The sequence below is a fragment of the Neopelma chrysocephalum genome, unplaced genomic scaffold (assembly GCF_003984885.1).
Source record: "Neopelma chrysocephalum unplaced genomic scaffold, ASM398488v2 Primary Assembly neopelma1_74, whole genome shotgun sequence".
Classification (NCBI taxonomy): domain Eukaryota; kingdom Metazoa; phylum Chordata; class Aves; order Passeriformes; family Pipridae; genus Neopelma; species Neopelma chrysocephalum.
Genome location: NW_020897735.1, coordinates 4,254,317 through 4,269,717, shown reverse-complemented (window position 1 = coordinate 4,269,717; position 15,401 = coordinate 4,254,317). Strand labels below are relative to the sequence as shown.

The window sequence follows — 15,401 nt, the reverse complement described above, 5'->3', positions numbered from 1 at the left end:
TTTCAGTATCTGGACTAATAATACTCAAGGAATATATTGGCACTTCTCTGTGGGGAAATACAGCACCTGCCTGGCCTACACCTGGCTCAGATGCATTTTCAGAAGCCCAGCTTCTGTAATCCAACAGCAAGGTGATAAACCCACAGACAATAGATGCTTTTCGTGCAGAGCACTGTAAAGTGAAACCTGGGAGCTTTATCCTCAGAAGTGCCACCACAGCGTAAGAAGAGTTTACAAAGGGAGTGGAAAGGACAAGCAAAAGGATATTTACAGCTGTAACTTCAGTCACTTAATCACATGGTTTAATGCAAGGCCTGAGCACAGGAAGCATGGAAAAAGGGTACCTGCTTGCAAGAAAATAACAAAAAAACAGACCCAGAAAACCCAAGAGAGGCAGATCCCCAAAGCTGAATGTGCTGACAGGACCTGGACCTTTTCCAGAGAGCCTTGAATTCCTAAGAGTGTTTAGTCTTAATGCATTTCAGACAGGTTCCCCTTCAGCCAGGCTGGGCAGAGGGGGTGTGAGCAGCCTGGGAAGGGGGTCCCAGCCCAGGGTGTGCCCCACCAGAGCCACAGCACCAGGCTGTGGCAGGTACAGGTAACCCAGGCTGAACTGGACTTGGGACCAGGACGGGCTGACGGGAGCCAGCAGTACAACCTGCTGCTTCTGCTCTGGGAGCAGGTCAAATGAACCCTGTGCCACCTGGCAACTCCCTGGATATATCACATTCCCAACTCCCGCCACATGCACGAGGTTGCCAGGTAAGTTTGCTGCAAATAATGTGAAAAATCTGTCTCTGGAGGTTCTTATATTCTCAGACAACACTTCTCATTTCAAACCATAGCTAGAAAAAAAAACGATTTAGTGTGTCCTATGAAGAGTTCGTATACCTACTTCTCCCCTCTGTTTACAGACTCCAGGGGATGTGGGACACCTTGTTCAGATCAGTTCTCTGAAAACTCATGGTCAGGAAGAGCTCCATCACAGCCACAAACCTCTGATTGCCACAGACCACAGAAGCAGCCCAAATCAACTGCAGAGCAAACACCAGATTTTGTACATAAGCAGCTCATAAGAGATGACCTCCCAGACATCACAACCTCAAACAAAATCGGTTTTGGAAGTGACTGATTTCAGGGACGAGAAACAATCACAGACCCTAAATAATGTACAGATTTTGAACACGATATGGACACAGCATCTCCTTCACTTTAATCCTTCCCTAGATCCAAAGAGTATCAAAAAATGCGATGGAAATGACTAGAGGAGCACAGAGCAGAGCCCAAGGCACGATCCAGGAGCCTCTCCACATGGTAACTCTTCTCCTCACCATTCCTGGAAATTCATCCCTCCTGAAGTTTCTCTAACTGCAACAGGGAAAATATTTGGAAAAGGTCAAATGACTCAGTGCCACCGAGAGCCGTAACTTTTCAAGCAGGAACAGGTTTCCATGTGCTTTCAGTTAGAGCCCAGACAGGTTGGGGGAAAGGCAGCAAACCCCCCAGCCCACTTCCCCTTTGCTCGTTTTGAAGCAATCAAGCCCGGGGAGAGCAGTTTATGTGTTTGGTTTGAATTACAGATGATTTTGCTGCTGGAACACATCTGCAACGCGCTCTGCTGAGTGAACTGCTGAACCCCAGCCAGCTCAGAAAACAACCCACACGGTTGGCAGCACCAGCAAACCCCAGTGAAGGTTCCCAGAAGCCACTTTCAGAGACAACAGGGAGAGGGAGATGGGCATTTCTCAGCACAGGTTTTTCTTGAGACACCCTCCAGTGCAACTCAGTTTATTATGACTCCAGGAAGCAGAAGGGTTAATTTCTTTCCAAGTTCACATACTGTTTGAATTCCTTAGATAAGCTGCTTCCACCAAACCCAAGGACCTAGCCCCAGGGGAGAAGCACTGTGAGGAAAAGGTTTTTTGACAGATTTTCTTCAAAAGAGAAATTAATTCAAAGTCCATTTTTGGAGGTGTTCCACGCCCACAGTTTCTACAAACTTCAGATGAGGTTGCATCGTGCCTCTGGAAAAAAACCCAAGCTTTGAGCAATGCCCTACCACTTCTGTTTGCAAGACAAATGTTTTATGCTTGCCCAATTAAATCTCTCCTGAAACGAGAAAGCTCAGCACGCAGCACCACAAAGAGGAAAACCAGCCCAAACCAGACTTCAGCCCTGGGATAAAGCAGTTAACAGCTAGCACAAACTAATCCTGTACCTTTAAAACTGAGCAGTCACTCAGGAAAGCAAAAAAACAAGTTTTGAAAGCCACTGAAGGCTTCCTTCACATCTTGAGGCAGAAAGCAAGTCTGGGCTGTTATGGAATTCGTGTTTGCATACTGCTGGTGATAATCTGTGTGCATAGTTAGAAACAAAGCAAGTTTTTATTAGCAATTAGTAGCAAGAGTAGGGACAGACCTGCCTGAAGGAGTCAGAGAAACGCCAATACACGATGGCAGAGCCTTGTAAGATGTGGAGCAGAACAATCCCAACGTGACAGATCACACAGAAAACACTGCTGCTCTAACTGGGAGATGCAATGGCATCAGTTCAAGGAGATAAACTGGGTCTTTAACACTGACAACTTTGACTCCAGGCAGCAGTTTTCCCTTGCACAGCAATTTGCAATGCAAAGCAAGCCACTTCCACCCTTACCAAGAACAGAAATTCAGAATCAAAGTGGGAGAGCAAAGTCGGGAAGGGTTGATTTGTTTAGATATAGTTTTCTACAGAGTTGAGTTTCAAGTAAGACACAAAGGCAATACACCACAGGGTCGGAAATAGTGTGTGAGAACTTGGGCAAGGAGAGGGGAAAAATATAAGAGAGGATTTAACCCACAAACCTCAGCCCCTTTCAGGGGAGCGACCTCCCGCTCCCTCCCCTCATCTCTGAAAAATTCAATCCAGCTCAGATCAGCCAACACTACCCAGGTTCAGAGCTCTCCAGCTATGTACTTCCCCCGCTCCAGAGAATGATGTGGCATGTGGGGCCCTACAACAGAACTATTAAAATCCCATCAAGGGGTAAGCAAGTGGTGGCCATATGCTAAACCGCTCAAAGGATGAATAACCAGGGAAAGAAGCAGAGCCAGGCAGCAAGTCTGCAGGCAGGGTCTTACCTGGTAGATAAACTAGCAAAGTCTCCTCCATCCAGCAGCCTGATTTTGCAAAACAGAACCCCATTCACAAAGGGGACGGCAGTCAGCTCTTCTAGAGTGAAACTTGTCTGAAACTTGAATTTCTTCTTCTTCATCAGGAAAGCCATGGGCAAATTCAGCGTGAAAAGCTCAGGAATTCCAAACAAGATCAGGGAGAAGTGGCTCAAAACACACACAGACAAGCAGAAGGAGGACACTCGTTGCAGGAGCACAAGCAGGGAGTAAATTCCAGTTCAGTTACAACGACGGCCCAGCTTCAAACGCACGATTCTCTTCTCTTTGGTGGTCGGATCTGGCTGTGGGATCATCACCACGGCAGGCTTCAGGTGAGCTGGAAGAGGTCAGATTAAATCTCTGCAACATCTCCAAGGGAAAAGGGAGGGAGGGAACTTGGTCTCAGCTCCAGACCAGCAGGAGCTGTCCCAGTTAGAGGCTGCAGTGCTCTGTCTTCAGCACAACCCCTCCTGAAAGCATCTCTTGTGAGAAGTCCTCTCAAGTCCCCAGAGAAGCCTCAAGTCTGCAGGCAGCACATTCAGAGAGCTTCCAGTTTCTATCTCCTCCTCTTGTGCAACTCCTTGATACAGGTCTTCGGGTCAGCCTTTGGGAGGGAAATGAGTAAATTAGTTCCAGCCAGTCTTGGGCTCCTCCTCTTGCTCTAAAACCTGTTTGGATGGGTAATATTCAGTCCAGACTCATTCCAGTCTGAAGAGGTATGGCCCCAATTAGCCTGGCCCCAACATCCTCTTTCCCCTTTTTGCCTAGGGCAAGCTTCAGTGTTGTCATCCCCCTCGTAATTTCTGTTTTGCAAAGCAGCTAATAAAAATCTGCTCTGTTTTCAGCCACCACCTTGAGAAGCAGTTTACAGAGCAAGATCAGTCTAATGTGTAGTCTAACAAGGATAAGGAAAAGCCATCTCAAGAACTGAAAAATCTGCTTCTTTCCTGCATATCCAACCAGCCCTAAGTGTTAGCACCTGTATCTTATAAATGGAGAAAGCAGCAGAGAGAGAAAACAAGCAGTCTGCTCCAGATTACAGAGCATAACAACCGAATCAGGTCATCTGGCTGCCCAATCACCAGGCCCACCGGGAACGCTGCCTTCCCCCAGCACCGGATCCACATCGAGCCCTGCACGGCTCAGCTTTGGGGCTGGAGATGGGCATTTCGTTACACATTGACACAACACCCAAACTGGGGAGGCAGGAGCTGATCAGCATCCAAAAGGGACAAGGTTATGAACATCGGGCAGTAAACAACCCTCAGGGATTCTAGCAGCCGCCTGCATGTGTGGGTGGTTAAAGCCCCTCGCTGGCTGTGGGTAAATCCAGCCGGCTCTGCCGGAGCCCGGGCACCTCCGCTGTCCTGTGGCACTGCTCTACACCACCAGTCCCTGCGCCGAGCTGCTGCCAGGGCTCATCCTGCCTTCCAGCTCCCTGGACTGTGCACCGGGATGGGGACAGGTCCCAGCCCGCCCCCGGACCCTGGGACCACGCACCAGGCTGCAGGGAGGTCACAGCCTGCCCCGGCACCCCGGGGCCATACACTGAGCTGTGCCCAGATCTCGGCTCGCTGTCTGAGCCTTGCACTGAGCTGTGCCCAGGTCTCGGCTCTCTTTCCGAGCCTTGCACTAAGCCGTGCCCAGTCTCAGCTCACCTCCCGCACCTCCGAACCACCGAGTGCCCCGCAGCCCGGTCTCACCGCTCTTCCAGCCCCAGGGGCCAAGCACCGGGGCCGTGCCCGGGCCGTGCCCAGCTCCGACCCCACCACCCGTGCCCGGAGCCGCAGCACGGGCTCAGCCCCCTCCCAGCCCGTGCACCGACCCGCAGCCCGGTCCTACCCCCACTCCTGGCCCCCCCATCACCAGCTGCCCTACGGGCGGTCTCATCCCGCTTCCCGGCGCGCTCCACAGACCTGCGGCGCGGTCCCGGCGCGGTGCCTGCCCGGCCCTGCCCGCTCCTCCCGCCCGCTCCTCGCCCGGCGGCCGCCGCTCCCCCGCCACGGCCGCCTCTGCCCGCGCTGCGCCAACTGCGCCCGCTACGCCAACAGCGCAGGCGGCGCGCGGGGCGGGTGGCGCGGCCGCGCTTCGAGAATACCGACCCTGCGTAACCCCCCGCCCTCCGTCCCGAGACGAGGGAGCGACAGCGGCGCCGCCCGATTGGACGGCACCGAGGAGGCGGGTTGAGCGCGGCGGTATTTGATTGGTTAATGGCGCGCGGGGCGGAGAGGCGAGCGCACCGATTGGACAGCAGGGCTGTCAATTTGGGGAAGCCCTGTGCCCTGGGCGAGGGGGCGGGCGCGGAGGCTCCGGAGTCCTCTCAGTGGGGCCGTTGTGTGGGGCCGGGTCAGGCTTTTCGAGCTTCCCGCCTCACAGGGTGTCCCGGGGCCCTTCTCAGCCCGAGCAGCGCCCAGCTGGCGCTGGAGCTGAGGGGATGGCGGGGGCAGCTCTGACATGACAGACATGGAGCTCCTGGAGCGGGTCCAGCGTGGGGCAACGAGGATGGTTGGGGGACTGGAGCATCTCTCATATGAGGAAAGGCTGAGGGAGCTGGGGCTGTTCAGTCTCGAGAAGAGACGACTGAGAGGAGACCTCATCAGTCTGTATAAATATCTCCTCATCAGTGTGTATAAATATCTAAAGGTGCCAAGAAGATGGAACCAAGCTCTGCTCCATGGTGCCAAGAAATAGGACATGAGGCAACAGGCAGAAACTAATGTGCAAGAAGTTCCACTTGAATATGAGGAAGAACTTTACTGTGCAGTGACCACATACTGGCACAGATTGCCCAGAGAGAGTGTAGAGTCTCCCTCACTGGAGATACTCCAGAGCCATCTGGACACAATCCTGTGCCAGGTGCTCCGGGGTGACGCTGCTTGGGCAGGGAGGTTGGACCAGGTGACCCACTGTGGTCCCTTCCATCCTGACCCATTCTGTGACAGACATGGTCTCTGCATCTGTTTGACAGCCAGAAACCCTTACCCTGGCTTGTCCCAATGCCTTCCTGGCCCAAGCAGCCCCTGGTGACATCCCTCCCAGCAGGATGTCCCACAGGCACACGGCTCCTCGGGCTGTGCCACCTCACGCTCAGCGGCGTGGCCACCATGTCCCCTCGGGTCAGGCTGTGGGTCAGGCTGGCCGGCAGTGCCTGTGCCGGCCGGGAGCGGGAAGGAGGCCCTGGCACCACACAGCCTGCAGGCAGCACGAGGCAGGGCCGGGAGCTGGGCTCTCGCCCTCCGTGTGCGAGATGTGGCAACCAGTTGGACACATCTCCCTATCAAAATGGCTCCCTGTTATTAGGTGCTGCTGCCGTGCCCTGTGCTGTGGCTGGGATCCCTGGCTAGGCAGGATTCCATCGTTTAAGGGCAAGCAGAACAAAATGTCTCTCCTTGTCCTGAAGGAGTCTGCAATCATCAACGTGATTTGCCTAATTTTTAAAGACAGGGATGTGCCCAAGAGTCTCTGTGGCAGAGAAGTTGAGGCTTATATGGGAGGGACTGTTCCCAAGGTTGATGTGCATGTCTGGCAAAGCTTGGATGAAAGCCCGGGAGCTCTCTCTGCCAGGCTTTGATGCCCAGAATCCTTGCCTCTAATCTTTGCCATCGATGCAGACAATATCAGAGCTATCAAATAATTCCACCGCAATGTGAGCCTTTAAAAAAAAAAAAAGTCTGCTAGGAAAAGTACACAGCAATGCCTTCAGATAAAAGTTAAAAATTGGATGAAGCCAAACGTGTTATTATGATTTTTGGCTTACCAGGTTAAGCTTACACAGACTTTGGGCTGGGAAAACATTTTGTATTGGTACCATGAAACCATTGCAGGAAATACCAGGAGATATCAGGAAACAGCAGGGTTTGTGGAGGCTGCTGTTACAGGCAGGGCTTGAATCCTTCCATCAATTTCTATCTGGTGTCTCCAAGGCTTTGAGACATTGCTGGATATGGGCTGAGATTTTTGCTTTCTGTTTCTCAGTTTGTTACGAAAGAGCTCAGCCTGTTAAATATTTGACATTTGCCAAGCTGGGAGGCTCAAATACTGAAGGCATCTGAAGAATCCAGCCCAGTTCTCACACCTCTCATGCCCCAGCTACTGCTGACAGACACGTGGATGCTCCGCTTCCATCCCTAGGTAAAGGACAAACGATCCCTGTGTGTGGTGTGGGAGGAGGCTGTGTGTTATCTGCTATGATTCACCCTGATAAACAATCTCCTCGAGGACTTCTCTTGTTTATAGCAACAGCCTCAGATGCTAAAGTTTACAGAGACTTTAATCCTCGCTGTTCTCACGCATATTTACTTTGCAGTTTTATCAGAAGCATCTCTTGAAAACCTCAGTGTTTTTATAATTAATTGAATAATGTGACTGATGTTAAAAATAAACGGGCTTGGAAAAATGCCCAGCGAGCTGCTGAGCAGTGTGCAGTGTAGCAACCATAGCTGCATTCTCAGGGGTATGTGTATTTTCCTAACAAATGCAGCCTCATGACTTAGAGATTAAATCTTTATTAGTTTGAAATTCACCCTGTTGATTTTTTTCTGTGTTTATGCTGCATAATTGTTTCTGGAGAAATTAATATTTTTTAAAAGGACAGTGGCTCCTGATCACAGAGGGGGTGGGTTAGTCTGAGCCCGCCCACAGAGGGGATGTGGATGTAGGGTATCTCCATCCATCCACCATCCCACTGACTTTATATTATATTCCATTCCAAATCCAATCCAGTCACCATCTGTGTGTGATCAAGGTGCTCTGATACACGTGGATTCTGCTCACCCCAGGCTCCCACAGTGTGGATTTCTCCTCCAGGCTCATGCACACCTCACCTCTGCTCCATGACCCTCAGCCACGTCCCTGCCCTGTGCTCTCCCTGACCTGAGCCTTTCCCGGTGCAGCTCCCCTGTGCCGCCACCACTTCCTCAACTTTTGCTGGCTCAGGGCATCATCTTATCAGTCTGGGATATTTTTATCAGTCTGGGCTCTGCAGTTCAGTCTGGGCCTCACCTCTGCTCTCCTAGAGAGGTTTTCCTGGCTGGCCAGGGCTGGGATCTCGATGCTCTGTGAGTGAGCACGAGCAGAGGTGGCTTGTCTTACCTCTCCCCTCCCCACTTTGAGGACAGAGATAAAGCAGCAGGGGAGAAACAAGGCAAGATAAATTCAGAAGGGACAAAACTCAGTGAGGTGAACTGAGGTAGATTCTGTAATGCACTTCGTGAGCCATCACATCCTATCATCCCAGGGGAATCCCAGATACACAAGCCCTGCAAACTACATCATCAGCATCTTCCTCTGGAAAGCATCATCACACTAATTCATTTCTCCTGGCAGCCAAATGATTAAAGTTTTAAAACTAAATTACACACGTTGCTGTAACAGCAAAAACACAGTAATGGCTCTCCTCTGTTCCACCTGTCGCCTCTGCTGTAATGGCCTTAATGAGCTTTCAGCCTCATCATCCGAAAATAAGAGATTATCACACGATGCTTTGTACTGTAAATGTGTTCTTGGAGCTGTGGGTGGGGAGTACCTGCAATCCCTGCTCTGAGGAGCTGCAGGGGAGCTGTGGGTGGGAGTTGCAGTGGGTGGGTGCCTTCCCCAGAGCTGGGGGCAGACCCAGAGCTCCCAAAATGGGGCAGGGAGTGCAGACACCACAGCGGTGTGAGTCCCATCCCCGTGCAGGCAGCTGGAAATCCCGTGAAGGGAATGGGTACCTATCCCCATGGCACAGGATTATCCCATGGAGTGAAGTTATTCCAAGCTCACGTCTTCCCAGCTTAATAACAGGCTGTGAGCTCCACTTTGATCTGCTTGTGTTTTTCACTTGTTCCATATTTAACTGAACTCATCATCGTAAGGGCCAGGAACTGCTTCACTTTCTGTGGCAGGCTGGGTTTCCCGTAGGACACACCTGCACAGTGGGTTTCTGGCCTGCCAGGACTGGGAATCCTGTTATCGACAAAGGGAGCACTGGAATCTGGAGTCGGTGGATTCCTTTCCCCAAACATGCAGCCAGACCTGAAAATCCAGCTGCCTGGCTTTTTTTGTTTACTGGTTTCCATGTCTGCTTCAGTGTGTCCTGGGAATGTGTGGCAGGACTCTTCCTTCCATTCCAGGAGGCCCATGGGTGCGACTGGAGCTGGTTTGCCCCTTCCAAAATCTCCGGACTGGAACCCACTTTGCCTCGAGGCTTGTTGTGTTTATCAGTGTTATCCTGTGTCTGTATCCCAAGTGTCCATCCCTTCAGTGCTCTGCTGGACAAGAGACTTGCTGGCTGTGGCCTTGGTCTGTCCCACTGGTTCCGTTCTTCTGGCTGCAACCCCACAAACGCCGCTGTTACCCCAAATGCAGCAGAAACAACTGTAATCTGTGGTTCCCACTTGACACAACAACCTCTAATTTGGGATCCTGGGCAGCAGAGGTGACAGAAACTGTCCCTGCTGGCGCTGGGATTCTGCCCTGGGTTAATCACCTGCATGGCTGGGGCCCAGGGGCTCATGAGTCCTGTTTGAAGGTGATATCAACTTCAGTCTTGCACACAGAGCACCTGGAAACTGTGCTGACCATTCCAGTCAAGCTTCTTATCAGATGCTTTCAAGAAAGACAAAGAATCTTAAATACTTCAATTTTCACACTGACCTGACCACACTTGTGCTGACAGTACCCGCTGGCCATAACCTCTCACATGGCAGGAAAAAACCCACAAGAATCCCCCGAAGGATGCTTTCCCAAAACAGGCTTGAGAAACTTTAAAAACATGCTGGAGGAGATGAAGGTAATTTGGGTGAGTGTGCAGGTGATATCATTCAGTCCCTTGGCCAGGATCTGCTCCCAGAACTGCAGTGTAGCAATGGCAGCGCATTGTTCTCATGGGATACTGACATAATTATGTGTGGCCTTCTAGAAAATCTTAAAAGCTGTCCCTTTGCTTATAATTAAAGATTTCACATGTTTTTTTTAATCTTGTCCTTGCCCATTTGGTTCTGCAGAGAACTCATCCCAAAAAGAGACGTCTCTTTTTTCTCCCTCAAGCAGAGGGACCCAGTTTATGATTCCAGGCATCCTGACTTTTCCAGGGGTACCCGTGTTCCTCATTGCTGCACTCTGCCTGTTGAATTTCTTCCTCTCCAGGCTCTCAGCCTTGAAAAGATTGATCAGTGAGAGGAGCAAGCAGGATCCCAAAAGGTCTGGAGGACAAGCGCGGTTTCTGGGACGGTGCCGTGCCGCAGCTCGGGATCCCGTCGTGCAGTGCCATCTCCTGGAAAGCCGGGCTGGAGACACATTGCAAGCAGAGTTTTGCTCCTGGGGAAGCAGCGGTGCCGCTGGCGGCTTGGCTGCTGCCTCTGATGGCCACAAAGACGATCCTCTGACCACCCAGAGTCCCACACCAAACTTCTTTGTCCCCAGCACGCAGGAGGATGCTGCTTGCCCTCACCTCCGAGGTACCCTGTGGCAGAACATTCCTGCGTGGCTCCTTCCCAGTCTGGATACTGAATACAAATCTCCAGGTACAAAAAGGAGGAGCACAGATAAACATCCAGAGATGTCCCTCCTTAGCTTTAGTTCTGCTTGGTTCCTGTTCAGTTGAATGCCCTGTGTACTTGCTCACCCTATCAGTGTCCTGTTCACCTGTTCCTCCTGGTTTTTAAAAGACACCTTTCTCTCTCCTTCCCCAAGTTTGATGACCTCGTCATGAGCCACAACCAAGCTCCTCATCACTGTGCTCACCCTGTGTTTAAAATGTTGCCACGTCCTTTTAATGGGACAAAAATGTGAACACGGAACAAGCACCTGAATGGTGGTGGCTTGACTAAGCTCTATATTTATCCTGAAAAGACAAGAAAAATGGGTGGTTCCAATGGCAACAGGTTTAGTCCTATGAAACTAACACAGCTTAAATGCTTAGTCACTGAAAAAAACGCACACTGCAATTTAAAGCCAAAGGCTGGTATTTCAACCATTATTTTAGGCTATTGTGGCATCATTGAGCAGCTGGGAGATTACTGTACTTCAGTAATCCCTCAGACACAGTGAAATAACTCGTGCTCCAAGGTAGGGCTGTAAAAGCTGTTATTTGAAAAAGACCATAATTATGTAAATACAAGGCCAGGAGGTTCAAAAACAAGAGTAAAAGCTGCTGTGACATGTGGCTGTTCACAGCTCTCCTCGGCCCCCTCACAGCGAGGATTCTGTGTTGCAAACTTTTTGTCACGAATCCATTTCTGCCCTGTCACACTCCGGTGAACTGAAACAGCCTGTTTACCAAAAATGTATTTTTTTATTAAAATCTGTATTTGTAAAGGAGAGGTCATTACACAAATGAGGTAAACCAACACATATGACATAGTTCTCACTTTAAAAATAAATTTCAGTTGAGCAATTGATTTGATTCCACAAAGTCCGAGAGGAAGAGTCAGGCAAGTGTTACTCATGAGGCGAGATGCCAGACAAGGCAGGACAAGGCAGCTGATCTGCCCAGACTCAGCTCAGAGGTGTCAGTCCCAAGGGGTTGGGAGTCTTCCACGGACCAAACCCTTCTCACTGTGCTGTCTTTTTCTCCCCCATCAGATTCGCAGATGAGAGGAGATGAGTAAAGGCCCAGGGACAGGCAGCAGTGGCCTCTTCAATCCTACTCTAACCAGAGGTTCCCCATCAGCATTCCCCCCATTAAAGGCTGTGTAAAGGTTTCATTTGATTGTGCAAATCCACTCCTTCATCAGCCCTAAAGGAGACTTAACAGCAAGTAAATACCAGCTCTGGAAAAGTTCCATTTCAAAAGTAATACCTGGCAAGCAACAAGCCTGTTAAGTGTGACACACTTTGCAAGGTACAGGGAGAAGAATAATTATGCTTCCTTCTTTTTCTTTTTTCTTCCATGCATGTACAAGTGGAGCTTTAATCTAAAAGTTTATGAAGTTGCTGCAAGTCTGTGAGAATCATGTTGACCATCCTGTGAAATTAAGCTTTCTCATTAAAGACTGAGCTCCAAGGCCTGAACACCTCAAAGAGAAGAGTGGCTGCGATGTTGTTTTACCCTGTATAATGGTATAGGACAGTGAGAACCTCAGCTCTGTTTCTCAGGATGCCACCACTCGAGGCCAGCCAGCAGATGAACAACAGAACAGCTGGACTCACTTCCAGCTCCCAGGCACTACAGAACAAACACCCCCACCAGCAGAACCAAGTAATGCCCCAAAATCCACTCAATTAAATCAGTGGCTGACAAACTCCTAAACGTTGGGAATTCCTGCATGGCTGAAGCTCTGTAGTCCAGGTCCACTTTGATGGATTAAGGTATTCTGGAGGTGACAAACTACGCAGATGAGGCAGAGGTGGAGTTTCACCTGTTGCACCCCCCCGAGTGAAACTCATCCAGTCTCTTGGGTATTTAACGCTGCAACAGGAAAGACATTGCTCCAACATGTGTCCCAGGACAGTTTCTGGTAACCAAGACATGAAACCTTCATCTCATCTGCCAAGGTGACAGCAAAATTTCATGACTGCACGCAGATAAAACATGAGGTGAACGCACTATTTTAATCCCATTGATATCCTCAGGGAACGTGGGTGGGATTTGGACTGCACGGAGGCTTGGTGCTGGTCTGCAGGGGCTGGGTGGATGTTATGCTGCAGGAGCAGATTCTGTAGCTCTCAGTGCAGAGAGAAGGTTCTACCACATCCGGTACCACGCTTCCAGTAAATGCTTTCAGCAAGAGCCAGAAATGCATTCACTACAGTTCATGATCACTGTACCTTGGGCAGCTGCAGCACTGTGATATCCTGACAAAACTCTCCACATCAGAAGTCATTTAAAGGCTATAGATCTTGAGAGAGAGAGAGAAGGAGAAAGGTGTCATACTTAGGGGAGCTTTTTTCCAAACAGGAATTAAAAAATAACTTTTTTAAATCAAGCTATTGTTTGAGGAACTAAAGCAACCAATGTTAAGTTGCTGATTTATTACACATCCTGCTAAGGCTCTGTATGAGAGTCTGAAAAGGCAGATTAGCATAAGATTAGCAGAGAAAGCTGTTTAGGCTCAGCAAGGCTCCAAGGGAGCAATTCACACTGAAGAGAGCCAGCACCCCCACTCCTGTGTCCTCTGACAGCATGGGCGTTTTTTTACAAGGCAGATGTCCCCTAAAATCATAGAATTGTTTAGGCTGGAAAAGACCTTTAAGATCATCGAGTCCAACCGTTCCCCCGGCACTGCCACGTCCACCACTAACCCATGTCCCCAAGTGCCACATCCAAAAAAAAAGTGTTTTAAATCCCTTTGGGGACAGTGACTCCACCACTGCCCCGGGCAGCCCGTGCCAGGGCTTGACAACCCTTTTTTCCCAATATCAACCTAAAGGTCCCCTCCCAGCACTATTCCTTTCACTAGGTCATACCATCCTGCTGCCCCGCCTGGCCGGGCTCGGCGCTGACTGGCGGGCTGGGCGTGTTGCTCTGCAAAAATCGACGGAAGTCCTTGATCATGGGGCGGAGGACCTGGATGAGGGCGCTCAGCGCCGCCTGCGTGCCCTCCATGGCCTGCGCCTGCCGCTCCTGGGCGCACGCCTGCACCTCCTGGGAGCGGCGGATCATCTGCAGCAGGTCGTTCTGCTGCTCCAGGTGCTGGGCGATCTCCTTCACGTGCAGGTTGGTCACCCGCTGCTCCTGCAGGAGCTTGGCCGAGTTGAGGGCGATGCGGCTCTTCAGCTCCTGGGGTTTGGCGGACACCTCGTGCTGGTGGGCCATCATCTCCAGGGGCGCCTCCGCGGTCACTGTGGCGGGGGCTTCCGTGGTGCAGTACTCCACCACCCCGTCCTCCAGGCTGTGGTAGGTTGTCTCTGCAGGAACTGAGAACAAAGAGCAGACAGGGAGGTCAGGGGTAGCTGTGATATGTTTTTTTTTTATCTACAGGACTATTCAGTGGATATCACAGGAGTACGGCCTGTTCAGTGAGATAACACACAATGGCCAGAAACGCACAAAACGACTTATTTAAGTCTACTCCACCCTCAGTCAGGCTTCCTTCTAGGCTGTACAATCCAAAGGAATAGGGAATGCCTTATCTGTCTAGACAAAATCATTTCTTAACCTCCAGTTCAGAACAATCTCTCCAAGCAGCATTAACTGGCTGACGTAATGGCAAAGACAAGACCCAGAATGGCCCCTGCCAGCAAGGCAGGACAGCTGCTCTTTGGGATGCTGCAGACTGGGAAATCAGCCCTGGAGATGCTTTTCCCCTTGCTGTTTCCCTCTTTTCGTCCCCAAAGAGGAACTGACAAATCTCTAAGGTGCAAAGGAACTTCGATCCTGAGGAACAGCTCTCAAAGCTGACTTTCAGCACCTATGTGCCTTGCAGCCACTCCCCTACAGCACAAGGCCAGGCTGGGTAATGGCATTTCATCAGAGATGGTGAGGATTCCTTTTTGCTGGGGCTTCTCCCTGCCCAGAGAGATGCCCTACCCCTGGAGATGTTCATGGCCAGGCCAGATGGAGCATCCTGGTCTAGTGGAAGGTGTCCGAGGAGCTGTGGATGCCCTTCCCCTGGAGGTGTTCAAGGATGGAGCATCCTGACCTAGCCAAAGGTGTCCCTGCCCATGGTGGAACGGGATGATCTTTCAGGACCCTTCTAAACCATTCTACAACTCTTCCCCCGCACAGGGCTCGGGGTCTCTTTGTGCCCCTCCAGCCCAGCACTCACTCTGGGTCAGGGTGACGGTGGTGGCCGAGGCAGTGATGGGGATGTCTCCGCCGTCCCCCGCGCCGCAGTCCCCGCTCGGTAGGCTGATGATGGTGGCCTCTCCCAGCAGGTTGCAGATGCGCTGCTGCATCGGGGTCAGGATCACCGGGGCGGCCGCGGCGCCCGCGGGGTCTTCGCCCTCGGCGGTGCCGGCGCCGCCGTTCTGCCCCTCGCCTCCCCCTTCCATGGCCGCCCGCACCTGGGCCACTTTGCGCCGCACCTCGGTCTTGAGGTCGGACCACTTCTTCTTGACCTCGGGCAGCTCGCGGTGGCAGGTGGCCACGGCGTTGACGCGGCGCAGGATGTCGTGCCAGGCGGCGGCCTTGGCGGCCAGCGGCACGCCCGCGTTGAAGTGGTTCACCAGGAGGTGCTTGCCCCGCTCCAGCTCCTCCACGATGATCTCCACCTCCCGCTCCGAGAAATTCATCTTACGCTTCTTGGCCGGCGGGGCCGGCGGCGACGCCATGGCCATGTGGGGGCACCGGGGGTCACACCGCGGGGTGGGGGGGGGCACGGGGGGCGC

General features: G+C 51.6%; 2 protein-coding genes across 2 annotated transcripts in view; both read right to left on the bottom strand.

The window, feature by feature from the left end:
- The window catches only part of FAM102A (family with sequence similarity 102 member A), a 37,738-nt gene extending 32,578 nt beyond the window's left edge, over positions 1-5,160 (bottom strand). Inside the window, exons 1-2 of the mRNA XM_027687649.1 lie at positions 5,069-5,160; positions 3,120-3,756 (exon numbers count right to left, since the gene is read on the bottom strand). Of these exons, the coding sequence (XP_027543450.1) occupies positions 3,120-3,265 (146 nt within the window). The 5' untranslated portion in view covers positions 3,266-3,756; positions 5,069-5,160. The remainder of the gene's footprint in view (positions 1-3,119; positions 3,757-5,068) is intronic.
- A 6,244-nt stretch (positions 5,161-11,404) lies between these two features.
- On the bottom strand, positions 11,405-15,401 carry NAIF1 (nuclear apoptosis inducing factor 1). Its single transcript, XM_027687950.1, has 3 exons — positions 14,840-15,401; positions 13,539-13,988; positions 11,405-12,970 (listed from the first exon to the last, which is right to left on the bottom strand). Exons 1-3 carry the CDS (start codon positions 15,348-15,350, stop codon positions 12,963-12,965), a joined length of 969 nt encoding a protein of 322 aa, XP_027543751.1. The 5' UTR covers positions 15,351-15,401; the 3' UTR covers positions 11,405-12,962.

Coding starts and splice junctions, on each gene's coding strand:
- NAIF1 (XM_027687950.1), bottom strand. CDS start 15,350: ATGGCCATGGCGTCGCCGCCGGCCCCGCCGGCCAAGAAGCGTAAGATG. Junction 13,989..14,839: donor CACCGTCACCCTGACCCAGA/GTGAGTGCTGGG, acceptor CTTTGTTCTCAG/TTCCTGCAGAGACAACCTAC.